The 24,064-nt window shown below is 34.7% G+C and overlaps 1 protein-coding gene across 3 annotated transcripts in view; it reads left to right on the forward strand.

Moving 5' to 3' along the window:
• LOC140435087 (eukaryotic translation initiation factor 4E transporter-like) overlaps positions 1 to 24,064 on the forward strand; it is a 71,761-nt gene that overhangs the window by 8,336 nt on the left and 39,361 nt on the right. For all 3 annotated transcript variants that reach the window (XM_072523789.1, XM_072523790.1, XM_072523791.1), the window contains exons 2-6: positions 8,833 to 9,116; positions 12,059 to 12,359; positions 14,337 to 14,730; positions 16,582 to 16,789; positions 18,017 to 18,255. In XM_072523789.1, coding sequence (XP_072379890.1) covers positions 8,833 to 9,116; positions 12,059 to 12,359; positions 14,337 to 14,730; positions 16,582 to 16,789; positions 18,017 to 18,255 — 1,426 coding nt within the window. The remainder of the gene's footprint in view (positions 1 to 8,832; positions 9,117 to 12,058; positions 12,360 to 14,336; positions 14,731 to 16,581; positions 16,790 to 18,016; positions 18,256 to 24,064) is intronic.

Below are 24,064 nucleotides of genomic sequence, written 5' to 3' on the forward strand. Positions count from 1 at the left end.
AATGAAGAGATCCTTAAAGATTTCAATGAAGATATAAAATTGGATAATACACTTTGAATAAGTTTATGGGACGAAACCTCCAGTTTCTAGCAAATTGCTTCTTCATCAGGCTATTCACGAAACTTTCAAGTACATTCCTGTATTATTTTCAACCCAAAAAGTACTACTATTTAAACGGGATCTCATTTAAAAAATGACACCCAAAACAGATGCCTGGCTAGTATTAATGTAGAAGATAATGAGATGAATGTTGATGTGAAGGAAAGTACTCAGGTGGAGAATGTCAGAAAGGCTCTAACTTTGGATTCTGAAGATGAAGCTGTCAATGTCGCCAGACGCAAAAAATTTAAAGCGACACCTAAAAGAGTAAACGCTGTTCGAGAAGAAAAAAAGGCGTTGCAAAAAAAGGCAAAGCAGATTTTTCTATTTGGAAAGACATGAACAAAAATGTTTAAGAATGCGCGGTAAAGAATACAGAGCAAAAAAGAAGGAGAAAGATGGATCTATAGTTACCATAAAGAGAAACTCCTGGGAAATGAAACCAAGATGTATTTATCTTTTCTTCGAATGGCAAAAGAAACTCGGGGATCCTAAGTATATGTTGGAGGATTTTTTATTACTACTTTTAATTCCACTAGCAATAGTTTCCAATGCAAAAAAATTATTGGATTTTATTTGTTCTTATCGAGTCTTTTCAGACACATTTAAGTGCTTATAGCAACTTATGGGATTTAAAGAGAAAACGATTTACCAAGGATATTTGAAAATAAACATTTAAATTTTGTTGATTCTCGTCCGAAGCTCTAAAACAACGCAAATCACTAAGTCCTTATAGCAACTTCACATATTTACGGTTACAGAGAAAACGATTTAAAAAGGAGAAGGTGTACGAAAGGCAAATTAGATGTGCAAATAAACAATTGGATGTTTATTATATTCCAAGAGACACTAAAGTATTTTTCTTCGAAGATTTTGAGATGTTATTCGAATGTTTATGAGAAACTATCGTTGAGTGTATAAGTGTAAGACGCCAAATGAAACCCTTATGCAGGGTAAAAGAAATATCGTCGAAGTCATAAGAAAACTTTACCCTTAAAGAAAAACAAGAAGTATTTACGGCTTTTCTAAAGCAAATTGTCAATTTAATTATACTATATTTCGTACACAAAAAGAAAAAGAATTTACAAATACACAATAAAAATAACAAGAGATAGATGCCAGTAGATAAGAACAACATATATCGTCGGCATACTGCCAAAAGTGACCAAGTCAAAAAAATCTCATTTTGATGTTTATTGACCAAATGACTTAAAACTATAAGATCTTTTCCAGAAAAAATGCCCAACTCGTGATATAAATATGGTTGCCTAGTTTCAGGCATGCCTTAGAATGCTTAAGTCATAATACTGGTATTCGCTACCGCCAAAACTGACCAAGGCGACTTGGTCACTTTTTTCGGTAGGTTGTTGTTATTAAACTTGTCTGATCAATTTAACTTAAGTAGACGTTACGTACAAGGATACTTAATTTTGTGTCAAAATCATTGTCCTAACGCAAAGAAAATTCAAAAAATGTGTTCCAGGGGGAAGTACATAGCCTCCTTGTGTGCAGAAAATTTAACAAATGAAATTGCAGTAAACATTACAGGTATGTAATTATTTATATTATGTTCCAAAAATTACGTTATAGGTTAGATATTACTTTTATTGTATTTGATTGATTATGATTTATTTTTAATAAAATATTTCAAGTTATGCCAAAGGGGTATTACATAAATAATATACGAGTGAAATGATTAGAGATTATTGATAACTTCTTTTATTTCAGATCCAACTACTAGCCTCAATAACAGTTCATCGGGTGGTAATCAAAATCAAATACCTATCAAACTGCATGTAGATGCTGAATTTACAACGAGTGAGACTGAATCAGAACCATTTGGAACAGAGAGTGATGATAATTACATTGCCACTGAAGATGAAAGTAGTGAGGATGAAGTATTAGTAAAAAAACCAAGATGGAAAAAAGCCAGTCCAGAAAAATGGAAGAAGAATATTGCCAAACAGAACAGATCGTTAAGTATTCCCTACGTAAGTAAAACTGGTATAAAAAGTCCAAAAAAACCAAAAAAGGTCAACTGCAAAAACTGTAAATTTCAGTGTTCAACCAGTTTTTCTGAAGAAGAACGTGACAAGTTATGCGCAAGTTTCTGGAAGTTATAGTATGAAAGGCAAAAGGACTTTATTCTATCTTGTGTTTCGTGGACTAAGCCAAAATATCGAAGAGTTCGTACTGGAACAGGCACTAAGAAGGAAACATCTAGGAAATATCATTTCCAGAAGAATGAGCACAGAATTCAAGTGTGCAAAGTATTCTTTCTTAAAACTCTTTGCATTAGCCACGGGCCTGTGGATACAGCTTTGAAGGGAGCAAATGAACATGGATTGTTTGCTATTTCAGATAACAGAGGTCATCATGTTCCATCTAACAAAACATCTGAAGACATGATAGTAATAGTAAGAGAACATATTGCCAGCTTTCCTGCGATGGACTCGATGGACCAAGTTTATCAATTTCCAAGATGTATGACTTATACGTCAATAAATGCAAAGAAGATAATAAACCATACGTTTCCGAAATTACTTATCGTCGTATATTTGGGAAAGAATTTAATTTATCTTTCTTTCACCCGAAAAAGGATCTTTGTGAAGTATGCGAGAAACACAAAAAGAAATTAATATCGGATGAAGATTACACAGCTCATATTGCGCGACGTGACGAAGCAAATCAACTCAAGGCCAATGACAAGGTTAGAGCAAATGCAGATACTAATTTTATAAGTGCAACTTTTGATCTACAAAGCGTTTTAAATATTCCAACTTCGGCTGTTTCTCAAATGTATTATACAAGGAAGTTATGTGCCTACAATTTGACTATTTATGAAGCTGCGAAACCCAATAATGCTCACTGCTTTTCTTGGACGGAATTAAATGGTCAAAGGGGAAGTTGTGAAATAGGAACTGCGTTACTCTGCTGGATAAAAAGTATTCCAACTACTATAAAAGAAATTAGTATTTTTTCTGACAGCTGCAGTGGACAGAACCGAAATCAATTTATTTCTGCTCTCTTTCTGTATATTGTACACCACATGCATTTTGATGTTATCCAACATAATTTTTTGGAGAAAGGGCACACATACATGGAAGTGGACTCAATGCATTCTGCAATCGAAAAGGCAAAGAAAAATGTATGCAACTTTACACACAATGACCTTTTAAACATTTTCCGACTTGCACGTTCTAATCACAATAAAAATAAAAGTTGTAGTCGCTATAATGTTCAAGAATTAAGATTTTCTGATTTCATTGACTTAAAAGCTCTAGCAAATACCTTAATTAAAAATAAAAGCAAAGATGAGAAAGGAAACAAGGTTGAATGGCTAAGAATAAAATGCATGAGGTATGAAAAGGCTAATCCAGGATGTATTTTATTTAAATACAGACCTTCAGAGACCGAGTTTCATGTGCTTCGGGTAGCTGGAAGAGGAAGACCAACAGCAACGGCGATGAATCTACAGCCATTATATAAATCGTTGTTACCAATAACGGAAAAGAAGAAAAACAGTTTGCTTAAACTTATAACAAGTAGCATAATTCCGCCTGAATATCATGATTGGTACAAGTCTTTGCCTGTGAATAATAAGGCGCTTGATAGAGTTCCAGAACCAGCAGTATCAGATTCAGATAGCGATATTGATGTTGATTAATTTTATTGTATGTAAGCAATAAACATCTATACTACAAACAATTTTTTTTATTTTTATCGGTTCTTACGTTAGTTTTACCATGTCAAGTTAGACATGCCCAAGTCATATTGGTTAATTTTATCTTACATCGGAAGTGACCAATTCATCTTTATTGCATTTTTGTTAGTGTACCATAAGAGTTATTTTATTATTAACTAAAGTATTTGCCTCTAGATGACTAACCCTCGAAACATAAAACCTTCAAAACTGTGTAGTTATCATGTTCGATTTTATAGGCACTTCTAAAACTTTACACTTCATTTTCTCGAAACTACCTAAACATGACTTGGTCACTTTTGGCAGTATGCCGACGATATATTAGAGATAAAAAGATTTATCAAAAAATTTCGCAAGGATTTACACCACTTACGAAATATATCTAATAGATGAATATACAATAAAAAAATATAACATTTTGTATTTGTAATTGTTTATATGCATAATCTACAGCTAAGCAAGATAACATAAGTAGGCAAAAGTTGGATAGATAAATCTCTGATAAGATATGAATGTTATAAATAGAAAAAATAGTAAAAACTAAATGCTGATTTCATTAATTTAATGTAAATAAATTAAAAATACTAAGTGGTAAGAACACCAGAAGATTTTATTCAAATTTTATGTATTCTATATAAAATACAGGTGCACAAAAAAGGCTCTTTACCGAAAGTGTCAAATGAGATAATCAAAAAGAAAAGGAAATTTAGGGTTTTTCTGAATTTGCGCAACTTTTCCAGGTAAAATTTCTGGTTTTCGTGACCTACCGTTATACCTTTTTTTTTGCAGGTTTCTTATCGTGATAATTTTTCGACTGTTCTAACAACCATTCAAATTTCGTCATTTTGTGTCATGTGGAACAATTTCACCCAATCATGTCAACATTAGACTGATAATTGCATTCAGTGCAATTTTCAATCCCTATGACAACACGATCGAGTTTGACAACTTCATCCAAATAAATTTCAAAATGTCACGTTTCGGCAATGAGAATGTTCAAAGTATAAATGCGCTAATCAAAGAAAAAATTCCCAGAGATAGAACCTACAGTCACAAATATATTTGGGGAATATTCATGGAATTTTGCTGCGGACGAGAATATGAGTTGAATGAACATAGAAGCTTTGAAGAATTGGCGTTGATACTAAAAGATTGGGCCGTCAATATGAGAAAGAAAAACGGGGACGAATTCAAAGAGGCAACGGTGAAGACAATGTGGAACGTTTCGTGCAAACTATTGCAAGAAAAGTACTATAATGACTATAATATTATGATTGGCCCGTTTAACAATATAGTGTTTAATAATTTTCATACTTGAATCTCGATCAAGAACACCACAACAAGATTATAAATATTATGCGTGGTAATAGATCTTCTATAGTAGAGAACAGCAGCGAATCTAATGTTAACTTAAATTTTAATAATTGTACTTTCACTAACTGTACTTTTAATAAATAAATGTTTCGTTATGATTTTTTTTTTTTTCGAAAAATTATCCGCCGAATATCCCTCGGACATTGATGAATGCCTCATAATTTCATGACAAATTTCTCAAGCTCGTTGCTTGGTACCAAGGAACGAGCTTTCGATTGTCATGAAATTATCTCATCTGTTATCAATGTCCTAGGGATATTACTACTGAAAACTAACAAAATTTCAAGTGGCATGAAGGAGAAAATCAAGAACACTGACCTATTAACATAACATGTTTAGGTCATAATTAACACAGAGCACCAATAGCTCTTATGCCAAAATTTTTAAAAATAGAATCAATACTCTTTTGCCTATTCGTAAAATGGCATAAGGGAGAAAATAGTCGCAGGACATGCGATTTTCTTTACAACATTTTCACGCAGATTTCCCCGAGGAAATCACAGTTTTCACATATTTTACTCTGCTTGATTTCATCTTTCAGTATTCGCAAAGGCATAGTTACTGTTTAAGTTGTATAAACTAGTGGCTGAATTTCTGCTGAAATCCGATATACGGTGTAGGTAAAAGTTTATGGTCGGTATAGTAGAATTTAACAGGATATCTAACACAGATATAAAAAATTATATTTTCAGCTACTAGACAAAGATAACAATCATATTTCCCCCTGGTCTCTCTCTCCATCCCTCATGCACGCCCATTAGTGAACGCCAGACGATTATTTCCGATCCAGCTTATACGTAAGAAACAGCGGCAGGGGTACCTTATTACATATTTGAATTAAAACATTGAATTGATTCAAAAAATTGGCGATCAGTGACGTGGTTATATTGATATACAAAACTGGATGATGATATTAAAAATGAAACACTAATTTACACAAATACTGGTACAAAATTTCTTAAATCCATGAGAAATTTACAGATTCGCATTTTTATTTGACGAAATTGTAACCTAATTTCCAATAAAATAAGATAATTTTGGCAACATCGCCATTCGTCCGTTCTCTTTAATGGTAAACTGCATACGAGACAGGGCGAACGCTATGCTATGTATTTCTTTTTGGAGGTAACCGCGTAAGTGTGAAGATTAAAATTTGATATGCCGACTGTTTATACAACAGAAGAACGGGTATAAATAATAAAATGGTACTTTGGGGGCAATTCAGTACAAGAAACAATTTATTTATTATGGCTTTTGAAAATGGGCCAATACCTATATAGAAAAAACTGTATTGGCCAATATTCATCAATTTAAAAAGTTATGGCTCTTGTAGATTCTTTCCCAAGTTAATTTGCTTGGAAAGTTTCGAACGTAGATTTGATTCCTTTTCTAACCTGGCTGCACCGTAGTAATGACGACCAAATAGTCAAAAATACGTAATTTCGGTTGCCTTCTACCTATTTTCTTTTTTACTGAGTTGCGAGTTTTGCCAATGATTTTTTCCTTATCTATGTTATACTAGTTTCATTACTTAACATTATTAGCATTAATTAACATCCTTTTTTGTTTTTCAAAACGTTTTAGCTTTCCATTGCGGACAGACAGGCAGAATAAGCAAATTATATATATTGATTGTGTACATTCTACATACTTCTTAAGAACAATAATTCTTATACATATATTCTTATACAAAATAATAATGTTGACAATAGATTATAAGTAAAACGGTACATAAATAAGCTATATTGTCGTCAAAGTGGACCAATCAGAGCGAAGATTGCCACTCTGGCGAGCCAAATACAACAAGGTTTATTATCTCTGATTGGTCCTCCGACGGAAGATCGCTGCGCACATGCAATTAGGAAATGCATAAAAGCAGCTTACCTTCCTATCGGAGGTTACGCTAGTTCTTAATATTGACCAAGCAAGACCTATTTGGCTGAGTAGCCCGTTTTACGAAACTCTGCGTTTTATTTCTCACCTATAACAATAATCATCGAACTGCGAGACTTCGTCACGAAGAAAGGTTCCATACTTCTTGTAATTGCTGTAGATAAATACAAGATCTCACTACAAGATTATCACCACAAATAAGTGAAGGAATCCGGCACTTGGCTGTTCAACTATCCTTTGTTAGAAATAAAGAAAAGTCTAGAAGCGGACTTAGAATTATTTCGCAAAAATAATCAAACCGCTCGAAGAGAACACTTCGCCGTTCAGCCAGATCTCTCTCTCTCTCCAATGGCGCTACAGCCCAAATCGGGCCTTGGCCTTCTCCAAGCTATGCCTCCAACCTTGTCGGTCCCGTGCCGATCTTCTCCGGGTTCTCACGTCTAGCAAATTTTGCGCGTCCGCTGCCACTTCATCCTCCCATCTTTTCCGTGGCCTTCCTCTTGGTCTTGCGCCCTGCATTTTACTATCTAGGGCTCTTTTCGGCAATCTTTCTGTCTCCATTCTTACTGCATGACCAGCCCAGCGAAGTCTCCGAAGTTTAACGAATTCTGAGAACGGTGTCTCTTTGAACAGTTGGTAGAGTTCATGGTTATACCTGGATCTCCATATTCCTCAGGCAGATATTTGTTTGAAATAAATACAAGTCGGATCGACTTAAAATTATTTCACAACTTGTCGAACTGCCACAGTTTTCCGATAGATCACCGACGGTCAGGAATACATAAAAGCCCGAGCGGACTTGGAATTATTCCTCGAATTGGTGAACGAGTTGAAGCAGCACTTTTCCGCGTAACCATTCGTCCGAAATAAATAAAGACCCGAAGGGAATAATTTCGCGAGAGGTAACGGTCGGAAGTGAGCTCTTCGTTGTTGAAACGTGATTGTCGAAATAAGTAAAGGTCTGGAAAGGACTTACAATTACACATCGAGACCTGAGGAACCGACATCTCTGTTAACAATAGTGTACTAATGAACCTTTCATGTAAGATATATATAATTAAATGTAAGAAATTTCGAACTGCTAAAGTACTCTATATTGCTAGTAGCACCCTGTTGACAACAGGGCCCCCGGTAAACCTTCAGTCAGCGTAAATCGAAACCATATTATTTCTCAATTAATAAGAACATGGAACAGAAGACTCTTCGTTCACCTTTTCTGTAATGATCCTGGAACTCCAGGTACTATAGAAGATGATCGAACCGTACGACAATAGTCTCGTGTTTGCCACTCCTGGTAGAATTTGATTAATATATGCAAAAAACGCTCATTTTTATTTTACAGTCAAAACATTAAAAACCATATCTCCAAATAGTCTAAGATCCCACAACATGTTAGGTTAGTTTAGTAATACAAATAACAATAAAGTGCATGTGAACACATACACATTTTTTTTAATAATTAAGATAAAAAATACCGAAGAGAATCTTTTATTGAAAAAAAGAAATATGAAAATAAAGAAAAAGTTGCTTCAATTAGCAAATCCATTTTTTTAATCGATTACTATTATGATATCTGTACGAAAAGGAACAACGAACCGGTGTCGTTATGTAAGAGTGATACACGCTCTAAATCATTTAAAAGCTTTTTATAAACAACATTTTTTCTTTATTAAATATATACATATGACGTATAATATATATTATCAAAAAAAAATTATAATGATTATAGAATAAATGTTTACCCAATTATTTCTTTATTTCAGTACCACCTCAATTTGGGACCCCGAACGATGGGGATTCGAGCGTAAAAAGTCCGACACTCCCATCGAAAATGGGCCGCGTTCTAGCGGCGATGGACCTTCAGAACATAGGCGAAGACCAGGAGATCCTAGAGAACGAATCAGAAAAGAAAGTGACGGTATCGTCTTGTCACCTCAGCGTCGAAGTTTCAACTCTGGATGCTTCGTACCAGTCCGCGGAGATACTACACGTAACAACCGATCTCATAGCCCTCTGGGACCGAAGAATGATGGTCCTCATATGGGTGGTAAGTCGGAAGCAAAAATGTTTTTATGTATTATTGTTACGTTAAATTAAATGCTCGATTCGTTTTATAAACTCTATTTTTATTGGTTCAATTACTTATTATCTCATAAATGGCTGCGAATTTTTTAAAGTCCTGACATTTCAATAGTCGTAGAAGTTTTGTACTTTAAGAATGCTTACTTGTTATGAATGCCATCTTTTGTTACATAAGTTCAGTGAGATACACTTATCGTTTAACTGGTTATCCCTTATCTGTCCATTTCAAATTGTGTTCCTTTTACGTATGCTGCCGATATACTCCAGTAATCAGGTCTGATCTTTGTACATCATTATTCTCTCCACTAATGTAGTATATTGTATATAGTACGCGTTTGTTCCCAAATAGTCTAGTCGTCAGAGATTGGATTTATAAAAATGAGACGTATAAACTAAATTTTGCCGAGAATGTTTGCCACTCCTAAGCCCCTAACCACCTCCACCGTAGAGGGGAAATGGAAAGCATCGATTTACCAAGACTATTGTCTCTTCGCATCTATTCTTTATCTTCTGGTGGCTTTTGTTATTAATGATCTAACATTCTTTTGTATAAAACTTATTGAGGTCGCCGGTTTAATATTTAATTTAAAATAACGAAAATACCTGGCGTAACTCATTAATGTTATCTGTACAAAGAAAAGCACTTACTATTTGAGTATGGTGTATTAATTGTAGCTAGGGTAGAAAAATAGTGGCTGAGCCCCTTGGTGGGTAGAAAATCGACCGGCGCGAAATGACGGTCCTCTTCTGCGATAAACTGGAGATTTTTACAATCCGATGTCTCGTTGCGATCTGAGTTTGTCAGTGTGTGGATGAAAATCCGTGCCTAAAAATTCTCAGGGGTGGCTGTACTCTATCTAGTACAGCTACAGAAAGTGTACCCTAATAAATCAGGGTTTTAAAACGGTCGCTTGCGTATACAATTCCGCAGAAATTTGATATTCTAAAGCGTTTTCTTTGCTTTCGAGGCAATGAACAAAAAGTGTATTTCTTTGAACTTGATAACAGATTACTACGTGTATTTCAGAAACAACCTAAGTCACATTCGGACAGTTTGCAGAAGATGAAAAAAACGTTTTGAGAGTTTATCTGAACATTTTCACTAAAAGTAAAGTTTGAAGTTAATAGATTACACCTTATGTAAGAATTTATCAAAAACAAAACATTATAAATCGTTACCTACTAAACTCTTTAAATAAACATTTTTAAAATGGACTTAGGTTGTTTCAGTAATGAAATGTCAGGTTTTCAAAACAAAAGTATTTATTATTAAATAATTTTAATATCATACTGTTTATTTTGTGACTTCCTTGGATTTTCCGTACTTGCTGATGTTTGAATAATATTTTCCTAAAATTGTTTGAACGTTTCCTCCACCCATTGAAGAAGTGTGGTCAAATTTTCTTTTTGGCTGCTAGTATTGGAATTGGGTCTTTATACGCCTTTTAAGTTGGCATTTTGACTGTGACATTGCTTGTTTTTGGAATGGAAACATTGAAGGTACTCCATATCGCACCATTAATGTATTACACTAGCTCGAATACTGCCGGGAGCATCAAGGCTGTAGACAAAATGATGCAATTTGGAAATTAAGAACGAAATTCGTTGTCCCTTGTTAACTTCTGTGTCTCGGTCTACGCACATGCATACTTATAATATCTAGGTCACTAGTCTTAAAATTTATAATACTTTCCCTTTTAATGTCACACACCGTGAATAGGTTTTGGGCACTTGCGGTAACAATGATCTCCGTGTACTTATGGATACCATAAACTCGGTCAAATTTTGTGAGGTTTTTTTAAATAACCCCAAAAACACGGTCACATGGAAGAAATAAAAATCTGCCTGTATCGGTTAAAGCCAAACACATTCTTGTAACGCAGTGGTTTTTGTTTTGACCTGGGCAGTTGTCAGAAAATAGGCGTAGTTCTTTTACATCTGTTCCAATATATTTTTCCAATATAATCTAATAGGAAGCTGCAGACTTCATTCGGGCTTTTTCGTGCTTCTGCTTCGTGGTAAATATAAAGCCACAATTAAAGGTTAAAGTACGTTTATTGACTTGACGTTTCTATTTCCACTTCGGAAATCGTTCTCAAAATACAAACATTAGTAAATTAAACAAATTTTGTTTTTTTGTTACTTGGTGAAAAATTCTTCGAATAATTTAATTTTATCTGACTCATTTATATTGACAATTCAGACATACATTGTACATTTTAAATTAGACGACTTTAAAATGATATTGCCAATATTGTTGAGTTGCGTTCCTGGGACGACTTTACTTGTAAGACAGTTCATTCGATTACATGAAATCAACTTTAACATGAGAATATCCGTCAGAAAAAATCATAGCATGTAATTCGTCTTTAAAAAGACAAATACATGCCATGATGACAGTAAAAATCTCCTGTTAGTGATTCCATAGTAAATTATGAGGGAAAACCCAGGAAAAAAACCTCATAATACTATCCCGACATGGTAAGTATTTGGTCGTGCATTTAGTTTACTTTCAATAAACACCAAATTCTGATTTTATGTTTGTTATTTAAAAAACATAAATGATGTATCCTCTATATGTTACCGACTTACTAATGCTTGTATTACTTTAAAGAGAAAAATTAAAGAAGCGGCTCTAATTATGCTAAATGAGACCAATTGTGTCGCAAATTCCTCGGCAGAATGTAGTAGGATCTGGTTACCCATATTAAAAGAGGAAGTTATTAAAAGGAAAATACCAGAAATACCTGAAATAAGCGATTCAATTAGAATATATAATTAAATAAGATCATATTATAATGCAGTAATAAAAATATTAAAGCAAAATATGTAAATAAATACTAAATACTTTCCCAAACAAACATAATGTATCATATTTTTAATTACATGTTTGTTTTTATATTATAGGTATAAGAGAGATTCAGACAAGTACCAGACGGATCGGTAGCGGTAGGATTCTTCGTGATTTCTGCGATTTTAATGATAAACTCGATTCGGGAGACAACGAGTACAGTTACAGAGGTCAACAACGCAACAATAACAACGATCGTGATGACAAATTTGGGGATAAGTACGAAAGGAGAAGCTTCGGTAGGGACTTTGAAATGACAAGGGACAGAGAGAACAACAATAAGGAAACTAGAAGAATGAATAAAGGGTTTGACCGTAGGAGGATTTCTGATAATAGGGAGCAGGAGGAACCGGAATGGTAAGTTTTTGTATATATTTTTTATTATGTATACAATGCAGGAAGATAATTTTATCTAGTAGTAGGTAAGATGCAGGTAATTGACAGTAAAATGTCAAGAATTGTTAATACACGCACACGCTAAAGGGAAGAAATGATCGGGGTTAGACGTGGACGGATCGATCAACACTCGATCGGGCAAAGAGCGGGAAGTGACTAATCAACAGTCACGGTACAGTTACGTCTTAGATCGACACTATAAGACTGGTTCGGAGCTGCCAATCGATCAATACTCTAGCAGAAGCGGTTGACCTTCGGTCAACACCCTAGGCCAGTGGAGTTGTTTCCACATCAACACTCTGATATAGCTTCGGTCGGTTGCCTTTGGTCCACACCCAATTCTCTCTTGCGGCGTACGTTGTTTTATATCGTTGCCGGTCTTCTATCTCCTCCAGTGCGTATCGATGGAAGTTTAACTTAGTCATGTGTGTGCATGCGTACGAACCAGAGGAAAGCCGACGGCTATACCTAGCGATGCACATCATTACAAGTTACATAGAACTACTACCCTCTTACTTACTATCAATCTCCCAATTCTACTTCTTCTTTAAGCATTAGCATTCATAAGCCATTCTGCTTGTTCATTGGCGGATTAAAACCTCTGCATCTTTTGCACGGTCGTCCGATACTTCTTTTGCCGATTGGTAACTTATCTCTTGTATTTTGACGACACGGTTCTCCTCCATTCTGCTTATTTGGTTATTCCATTCTTTTTTCCTACTTTATGTCCATTCATTTAAAAAACTTTACGTTACATTTACTTCTAATGTCTTCACTTCTCTTTCGATCTCTCAGCGTATTTCCTGTAATTCTTCTCAGTACTCTCATCTCTGCCGTTTCCAATAGCCTTTGCGTTGTGGCTGTGGGTCTTGTTTCTGTCTGTGTCGCCATATACTCCGTCCGGCTCGCGGAGATAAGAATACGGCCGGGGTCAGAAAGCCCTGCCTGTCGTAAGAGGCGACTAATGGGTAGGAATAGGGAGGTGGAGAGCCGTCGTTTGAGGTGTCGGGTTGGTAGAAACGCACACGGTCGCTTCGGCGACACGGTCACCGGTCTACATTCCTAGTATCCGAGCCGAGACTCTCGTGGGACCACTCTACTCCCATTCCAAAAGAGCCTGTTGAGGTTGAACGAGCTGGGCCCGTATATACCTCTCCTGACCTCGGTCAGGCGTGGTGTGGGTGTCCCGGCACGTACCCACCGGGAGATCCAAGAGTGGTAGAGGAGAGATCCTCGGCGGCGACCTGTCTACGTGTGAGGTGGAAATTCCTCCGCCTGCCGAACCTGCCCGCCCGTTGTGTGGGAGTAACGGGTAGGCAAGGTACTCACAACACAGGTACTACGGGGAAGGTGGAGCCCCCACGGGTCGCGTATAGTAGACGTGTCGTGGTAACCCCACGGGGGGATCCACGGGACGTTTTTGGTACGCGCCGCGTGGCACCTTCACTTTGGTGTCGGACTCGTAGGGGCAGAGGTTTCACTAACGAGCGTATGCCGAAAGGCCAGGTAGCTCAGGGTCCGGCCAAGTTTTTACTTGGAGGGCACGCCATTTTGCAATGTGTCGCCATATAGTGTTATTAAGGCATCCTGCCAGTCTATTTGCTTTTTGTACTTGATTTCTCACTTCTTTGTCCAGGTCTCCATAGTTGGTCAGTGTAATTCCCAGGTATTTTATTTTCATTACTTGTTCAATACTGATGATGATATTGAAGAAGTTTATGACATATGGTACTTTTGGTATAATTTAACCATTGGGGGTTTCGGAGTCATTACAAATGTTTGACGTATTCAATTTATAAATGAAGAGAATCTATCTATGAATACTATAGAAAGAAAACCACGCAGGGGATGGGGTATATTTTAATAATAAGAGTATAGTAGTGTTTTTTGTTGTTGAAGTTTGTTATTATATTTTAAGAGGAAATCATATTGTTTTAGGTTTTCTGGCGGTCCACTATCTCAAAACGACACGATAGAACTGCGAGGTTTCGACGATGACAAGCCTATCAGAAAAAAATTGAGCCCCTCGAATTTAAAACGCATGAAAGAACCTAAGAAGAAGGTCGAACCTGCTCCACCGCAGCTTAAAAATGATGATAAAAAAGAACCCGAAGTTACATTATCCGAACCAAAAGGAGGATCTGTCCCGCAGGTCGGGAATCAAAAGGAGACAAATGAAAAACATTCCGAAAGTGCACGGAATGAGGAGAAGGACAATAAAGTTGACATTGATAAGACTGATGAAGAAAGCAGAGTCAACGCGTTGGTCAATGATCATTCGTTTAATTTTGACGATATCCTCAAGTGTGACACTATTCCTGGATTGCTGACAGTAAGTATTTACCTACTCTATAACCAAAGTCAAATCAAAGTCGCTATTCAATATTGAACCTACAAAAGCTGTGTCATAATCAAGATAATGCACATGATCTAACTTCAAAAAATATGATTTGATATAATTTACATATAAATTTAGTGTATTCCATTCCATCCATCCATCCTATGGCTGTACAGCCCAATTCGAGTCCTGGTCTAACTCATCAAACATCTCCATCCGTTTCTGGCATCCTCATCCACATCATCCTCCCATCGCTTTCTCAGTCTTCCAATAGGTCACTTCCCCTGCATTCTTACATTCAACGGTTTTTTGAGGAGCCTGTTTTCTTCCATCCTATATACATGGCCTGCCTATTGAAGACGCTGTAGGCGAACATACTGAGATAAAGGTGGTTCTTTATATTCCATGCCATTAACATAAAAATTAGGCTACCAAAAAATTAAATGTATTTAAGGTTGAGATTTAATATATCACACACAACATGGTTTACATAGCAAAAAATCCACGGCAACAAACTTGGTTTGCTATCAATCTGATATATTATCTCACATGGAAGACCGTAAACAGGTAGATGGAATATACACAGATTTTTCCAAAGCATTTGATGGTGTAGATCACCAAATACTTTTGGGCAAATTAATTAATGTAGGCTTTCATATCATGTTTGTTGAAGGGATTAAAAACTCTACATCTGGGAGAAGTCAAAGAATCAAGATAGGTTGTCATCATCTGACAGTATTTCAGTAACATCTGGAATTCCTCAAGGAGGCCACACTTCTCCACTTCTTTTTAATATCTTCCTTAACGGCATCACTTCCTGTTTCCTAAATAGCAAATGTTGGCAGATTACTTGAAATTTTGGAAAGTTATAGATAACTTAAAAGATCAAGCCTTGCTACAAGATGACTTAGACCGACTACAAAATTGGTGCAATCAGAACAAACTCCACTTAAATGTAAAAAAATGTTGTTTTATAAGTTTTTCTCCGTAGAGTCAATAGAATTGGAACCCGCTATACTATTAATAATCATCCACTGAATTATGTTTCTTCTATTCGGGATTTGGGTGTTATTTTCAATGAGAAGCTTACTTTCGGTGACCACATAAACTTTATTTCAATAAAGGCATCTAAACTTCTAGATTTCGTTACTAGGAATTGCTAGTATTTTTCCATTGATTCAACAAGATTATTGTATTGTTGCTTAGTTAGAAGTATTTTGGAATACTCTTCAGTTATTTGGTCACTCTATAAAAATCATAATTATTCCCGTATTGAACAACAATTATCTTTGCTCTCACTCAAGAACCGTCTTTATATGTCAGGAGCTGTATTTATACATAAGATCATACATGGATTTATTGATTGTCCAAACCTGTTAAACCAGATTAATTTTAATGTTCCCCATCAAGCTCTACGTTACCACAATGTTTTCGATATTCCTTTCCACAGAACAACCTATGGTATTCACAACCCATTGGATAGATACATGGAGCTATTAAATGTTCTCGATTTTGGTATTTTCAATATAACTTAAACTCAATTAAAAAGATCTCTTGCTTTGTGATATGTATATTGGGATTGTTGAATTTTGTTCTTGTTATATTTTGTTTGTTGTTTTTTAGTATTTAAGATTTTTAGTCTCATTTTTGAAACTTTTTAATAGTGATTTTTTATTATAAGTAATTTCAAGTTTTGAATCCTAACTGTGATATTGTATATTGCAATGTAAACTGGTAACGGGGAAATCATAAATATGTTTAAAAGAATTTTAAATTTTTGTTATCGGAAATAAAATATCGCTTTTTTTTACAAACACATGTCTCTACTTACTATTTTCCTTTTAGAACGGAGTTGGAGCTGATGGAGATAATTCAAAGTCCCGCTTCAGTAGGTGGTTTAAACAAGAAAGTCCAGAAAAACCTGAAAGTCGTCGCTCATCTCTACACGATGATCATCTAATTAATAATTTATTAAAAGATCTGGAACCGAACGTAACAATTCCTGGAGATTCTGAGGCTTACTTTGCTCCCATTTCACCCGCTGCCAATACAGGTAAGTAAAAAAAAAATAAAATCGGTCGACAACTTACCAGAAAAACTAGCCTTTTGTAAATTAAAATTTATGGTCTCGTTATGCATTAATTCATTGTATTTTCATAATTATTAGATTTTGCCTATTGTTCTGTAAATACCCGGCACTAGTTACGGCATGTACAAATCTTTTCTAAGTCGCCTTTTTATTTTTATTTTCTTTTTATTGAAGCAAAGCTTCTATACTGACTGTATTATTTTTTTTCTCTACAGTAAAGTGCTGAGGCGAACGTCACGAAACTAGCGTCACAAAATGGCGTCGTCTCCGGTAGCGTCATAGAATAGCGGTTCTTGACATCGATTCACTACTTTCGATGAATTCGTTTCTAGTCATCATATATTTACTCTAAACAAAAATTTCGCAAAAACTATTCAACCGATCTGGACCATCTTTTACACACAATTCAAACACGATCAAGACCCTTAAGTTCTGGTTCATTTAAACAAATTTTAATAAATTATAAAAAAGTCACTAACCGTATTCAAAAACAGCGATTTTGTTGTTCTTTTTGCAATAACTTTTTTGTTTATCATCCGATTTTAATTTATCTTATCTCATTTTGTTTTCTTTTCTGTAAAAAGTTGTCGGTTGACGTCAAATCTCTAAATAAATAAGTTTTTTTAAGTTATGAGCAAAATAATAGTTTAAAGTTTTGATTGCTTATTTAAAAATATTTCCACTAAAAATTGATAAATCCCTAGATGAGAGGCTTGTTGTAATATCTCATACTACGCATTTCAACTGTCAAACCCGTCTATACAGTTGGGACGAAAAAAGGTTTATTCCTCATTAACCTGATTGGTCTATTACTGAAAATTGAACAACTAACCTACTCAGATTATTTGCAATGTTTTATACTCCCGAAAAAATCCAATGTCTTGCCAATAAAGCTTCTGTCACAATTTATCTCTAGTTTATAAATTATTTAAACGTTAAACCACTTCCTGTCACCACGTGAATTAAAGTCACTGCTCTATTTATTTACACTTGTAGTTACACCTTGTACAATTACTTCATTACATTCTCTAAAATAAAATAGAATCAAAAGCCCACTCTTATACTCAACACTCATACAAAACATACGAGAAACTTCTGACTCATCGAACAACTGTTTTACTGTCGTATAAGTCCGAAGTTACAATATACAAGGTTTATACATGATTTAATGAAATTTGTATTATTTTCTAGGGGGAATCGTAGGCGGAAAAAGGGAGTTCCAACAACAGTCGCAGGCCGTGAATATCATGGACATGTTGCAGAGGGGGAAGCAGCAACCTGACCCCATGAAACAACCAGTAACAGCAGGGAAAATTCTTAATTTGGAAGAGTTAGAGGCAAAAATACGCCAAGAATCTTCAACGGGAATTCCCACAAAACATCAGCCACAGAAACCAGACGAAGACATGGCAGCAGCTTTTAAAAAATTGGTAAGTGTTGAAACATGTTTATTTTATGTGAACTCGATCTACTGGTCTTGGTATATGCTGTATATAGAATTTTTTATGTGCCAATATTTATTTGAGAGGTTTTCAATAACTCATATAGTTGGTTAAGTAGATTATTATTATTTAATCTTAGCTTCAGGATATGTTTAATTGCCATAATTTCTCGGCGATTTTGAAGAGGGATTTCGTTACTTTAAGCAAGTAGAACAGGGCAAGGAGTAGACCTCATGGTGCCCAAGCCACATTTGAACTGAATGCAGTCTGCAGTTAATAATAATAACAACAGAAGATAGCTTTTGGCATAAAAGAGAACGGTAAAATTATTGTAAAAAGTGAAAAAGAAGGATCTCTGCATTAAAGTGCAATCGACTTCGTAAAGTTTTTGTTTCATTTTTACTTGGAGTGACGCTTTTGTTTTATTTAGAGAAGAATAGCTTAGTGTATCCCAGATTTCTTCAGCATTGATTAAGACAAATAAGTTGTTAATTTGTAGAGCCCAATTATATTTTTCTGGGCGATTAGTAAGCACATATTGACGTAGAAAGCAAATCTTAGGAAGTCGATTATTATTTATTTTATTTATTTTTAGAATTTTCATTAAGTAACCAGTCTATGCACCATTTATATACATTGTATACAATTTTAATATATATATATATATATATATATATATATATATATATATATATATATATATATATATATATATACATGTCCAAAAGTTTGGAATACATACAAATAATGTATCTACGCCTATGGTGGTTTTAAAACTGTTGATGATATTGTTTATAGAGCGTTTTTAAATGAAAATGATAAAAAATTTGAATCGCTTTTGTATGATTTTGGTCACATTTAACTGATTAGCGTATTTACGCATTATTTCAGTCTTTGTTTAAATTTTAATTGAGCCGTTTAAAAATGCCTAGAAACGTGATATTTCATTTTGACAGATCTAGAGTAATTGCTTGGTTACAACAGGGCTTGAGTCAAAGTTATATCGCGAATATTGTTGATGTTACTCAGAGTGCTGATTCGAAAATTAAAAAAAAAATTCCAAGTTACAAATGACGTCAAGGATCGTCCCAGAAGTGGTAGAAGTCGATGTACAACATGATCCCAAGACGGGCAAATAACATTGATAGCTCGCAGAAATCGACTGGAAGCTACAAGTGATATATCCAGAGAACTTTCTAGGCTTCAAAGACTGAATATTTCACGGCAAACAATAACACGCAGACTAAATGCGGTAAATGTGTATCGTAGAAGACCGCTACGTGTTCCTAAACTAACCTACCAACACAAAATAGTAAGGTTGCAATGAGCTATAGAAATGGTGTATCATGGTCCTAACTGGAATAACGTGATGTTCTCTGACGGGTCAAAAATTGGCTTGCTATCTGATTCGCGAAGAACACTGGTTTGCAGGGCCCCAGAAAGACAAGCCCGACTAGAAACAGCCCAACCGCGTGTCCCATTTGAAGGTGGCAGTATTATGGTTTGGGGTGGTATTATGAGTGGTACACGGACGCCACTGCTGGTTCTGGAGAGAAGAGCCACTGGTGCTGTGTACATCGAGGAAGTTTTAAATCCTGTCGTACGTCTATTCCGAGGGGCAGTAGGTGATGAATTTGTGTTTATGCATGACAACGCACCTCCTCATCGAACAGCAGCAGTACAAAATTTTCTGGAAGAAGAAGGAATATCTACATTACAGTGGCCCTCGAATTCCACCGACATGAAACTTATTGAACATGCTTGGGACATTCTCAAAACACGCATTAAGAAGCGATTAATCCCCCTATTACACTTCGAGAACTAAAGGATGCCGCTCGTGAAGAATGGGAGAGAATTTCGCAAGCCCAGCTCGACCAGTTAATCGGCAGCATGCCAAATCGCCTACAGGCATAAATACAGGCCAATGGAGGAAATACTAATTATTAGTTTAATTAAAAATTATTTTTTTCTATACTAATTTATTTTTAAATGTAAGTTGTACATTGTAAGTTATTCACTCCAAGAGAATAAATAATTTTTTTGCTTATTGTTTATCTGGTTTAAAGATTTATTTAGTATTGTTGAGAATTAAAACAAAATGATGTTTAACTACTCAGAAGAGTTTATATACAAAAATCGATAAAAAGATGAAATATTCCAATATTCCAAACTTTTGGACATTGTGTATATTAAACCTACATTTTTATTCACCACCTTCAGTGGCTAAAATCAATAACTAAGCAATTTTAAAACAAAGTTAGTTAGCTTCAGATCATATAGATGTCCATATCCAAATAAATATCTTTCACTGAAGATATTTCGGGTGCATTTTTTTAATCCTTACATCCTTTACAGTCGATCCGCCGGATCTTTGCACATCGTCATCATTCTTATTATAGGAAATAAATCAAAACATGTGAGTCAAACGTATGTCGGCTATAAGAATTATAAAAATTAGAAAATGGCTAATATTACAATTGACGTTTTTATACTTCTCTTTTATTTCATTTATTGCATTTGGAAAACTGGGTACGTATACATTTATGAAGGTGATTTTCCAATTTTTGGAAACCTATAGGTTGTCCAATAACATCTACAGTAAATAAATATTTAAACCATAGTAATCAGAAATTAAAGTATTTTTATTGAATATAAGCAAATATATGGTGCTGACATATCGTCAGATGATGTTCCTGTTGTTGGTAAATATCGGTTTAGATTTAAGACTAGAAGACTAAAATGTAAGTAAAAAAAAAGATACGTTTTTAAAGATCAGAGAAGAACATCTAATAGAAAAAAGAACAGTCAGATGAATGACAAGATACTGCAACTCATGGAAAAAAGATAAAAAATAAAAGAACAACAAAAGAATGTACAACAATATTCACAGACAAATAAGAACACAAATACGAAAGGCCAAAGAAAATTGGTTAAAATCACAGTGTGAAGAAATATATTTATTGGAAGAAAAACACGATACGTTTAAAATGCATAAACAAGCAGCTGGTCTTTAGAAATTAAATACAGCTAACAAATTGCGAGATCAACAGGGAAACATCATGACAGATAAAAATCAAGAAATTTGCATATGGACCAAGTTTATCAAAGAACTCTGATGATAGTAGATCCCAACAACCTCCATCCCACATATGTAATGACCACTTACAAATCACATCAAATGAAGTGGAAAAGGCAATATTACAACCAAAAGATGGCAAAGCTCCTGGACCTGACAATGCACATGCTGATCACAAAACTATTTGACACCAACGGTACTCAACTCCTAATAAAAAATATTAATTGAACCAAGAACATGGCTGAAGTCACGCTGACGTTTATTGCTGTACCAAAGAAAACAAAATCCGTATCCTGCAGTGATTTGCCGACCATCAGCTTAATGAACCATCTTTTAAAGTTATTTCTAAAAATCATACATCAAAGAATATATAGACTGTGCGAAGAAAAATTCAGCCGTAGTACACAGTTTAGTTTTCGGAATGCAGTGGGAACGAGAGAGGCTCTCTTTAGCATAAAAGTGCTATTTCAACGATGTAAAGATGTGAACTGCGATATATATGCATGCTTCATTGATTACCATAAAGCATTCAGATCAATGAACAGAAAGAGTAAAAATTGGGACCTTTTCTTAGAAATTAAATGTAGGATAGAGAAAGCCAAATCTACATTTCAAAAAATGGCTAAGCTATTCAAATGTCATGATTTATTAACACCCATAAAAATCAGGTTACTACTATGTTATATCTTTCCTATACCATTGTACGGAGTTGGGTCGTGGACTTTCACAGACACTACCTGCAGGAACATTGAGGCTTTCGAAATGTGGCTTTATCGTCGAATCCTGAAGATCTTATACCGGTAACGTTACTAATCAGGACGTTTTATTAAGAATGAAAAAAGAAAAACAGCTGATAACCACAATAAAAACAGCCAAAATAGAATACCTTGGTCACATCATTAGGAACTGCGAAATATATGGATTGCTGCAACTAATTTTACAGGAAAAAGTAGATGGAAAACGAGGCCCAGGAAGGCGAAGGATTTCCTGGCTGAAGAATCTATGTATGTGGTTCAACACAACAACCACAAATATTTTCAGACCAGCAGTATGCAAAGTACAAATTATCATGATAGTCGCCAAGATTTGAAACGGGTAGACACTACAAGAAGATCTAAAAAACTGAATATAAATCTACTCCAGGGCTCCATCATCTTGATAATTTTATTTATTCAGTGTTAAATATGGTTTTCAGACTTAAGTAAATTCAGACTTTAAAAAATGGTCATACAAAAATTAACACAAAGAACTTCAAATAAAGAAATCTATGCATAATAAATTAAAAAATAGAAAACTTTTGAGCTGGGTAAAAAAGAATTTATTATAACAATAATATAATTTAAATATTTATTGAAGCCTCATACACTATACAGCCACGTAGCTAATCATAAATTTAAGAATTCTTCTCTGTCAGAATCTGAGTCACTCATATTACCAGTGTCTATTATGATTGGTTGAATGTTAGTGTCAACCATATTTTTTTCTCGGATATACCACTTTGTAATAATTTCATGAGTATGTTTCACACATTTTTCCCAAATTTCTGTGTTACAATGGTTTAGTGCCTCTTTCCACATATTTATAACAGCATTATCAGAATGTCCATCTCTACCAATATGCTTAATGTAATATGACTTGCAGTTTGCCCAAATTAATTCAATAGCGTTGAATTCACAGTGGTAAGGAGGTAGTCTCAACACTTCATGGCCGTGTTCTCTTAGTAGTTCATCAATTATATACACATTCTCTTTTTTGTTCATTTTCGCAATTTGTAATAATTCAGGTTTTGTGAGTTTTGCCTCATACTTGATCTTGTGAGTTATTAACCAGGTAATAATTTCCATTCTAGTTGAAATAGTGGAAGGTTGCTTTTCTAAAAGCACACTGTGGTATGGAGCATTATCCATTACAATTAATGATGGCTCTTCTAAATTGGAAATTAATTTTTCACTTATCCATTTAGTGAAAATTTCATTGTTCATTTCCCCATGATAATCAGCTGCTTTAGATTTTGAGCAAAATAATAAACTTGCTTCATTAACAAATCCTTTCGAAGAACCAGCGTGAACAATTATAAAGCGTTTACCATCATACCCTTCTGGTTTACGTACACTTTTAACACTGTTGTCTTGCCAGGAAATTGTTTTATTTCCCTTTGAATAAATCCACGTTTCGTCCAAAAAAACAAGGTCTCTGGGATGCACAATATTAATATTTTCCATATATTTACGAAAGAACTTGGCTCTTAAAGCAGCAATACTGGTGCGCTCAATTAATGCTCTTCGATTATTGTCCTTCTCATATTTAAATCCCAATTCTTTTAACAAAATGCTAACAGATGTTTTGCCAATAAATGCAACTTCTTTATCCCTTAATTCATTACTTATACTTTGCAGAGTAACATGTTTCCCTAAAAAAAAGAACAGATAAATACAGAACAAACCACACTGTTATAACTAGTTCAGTGAAAAAAAAGTAATACTTTATTTTATACAAAACTATAAATTATTTCAAATTAAAAAACTCACAAGAAAATTGACTTAATATCCAATGTAATCTTAATGTATTCAGCAGAAATTTTCTTAAACTACTCTCAACAATCTTTTTTACAACATACATTTATATAAAGTATTGATTAAAAAGTACCTTCTGGTTATCATGGTACATGATACCATTATCTTATGGTATATCAAATTCAGATTGAAGAAATTGGTAATTACT

The sequence above is a fragment of the Diabrotica undecimpunctata genome, chromosome 2 (genome assembly GCF_040954645.1).
Source record: "Diabrotica undecimpunctata isolate CICGRU chromosome 2, icDiaUnde3, whole genome shotgun sequence".
In the NCBI taxonomy this organism is placed as follows: domain Eukaryota; kingdom Metazoa; phylum Arthropoda; class Insecta; order Coleoptera; family Chrysomelidae; genus Diabrotica; species Diabrotica undecimpunctata.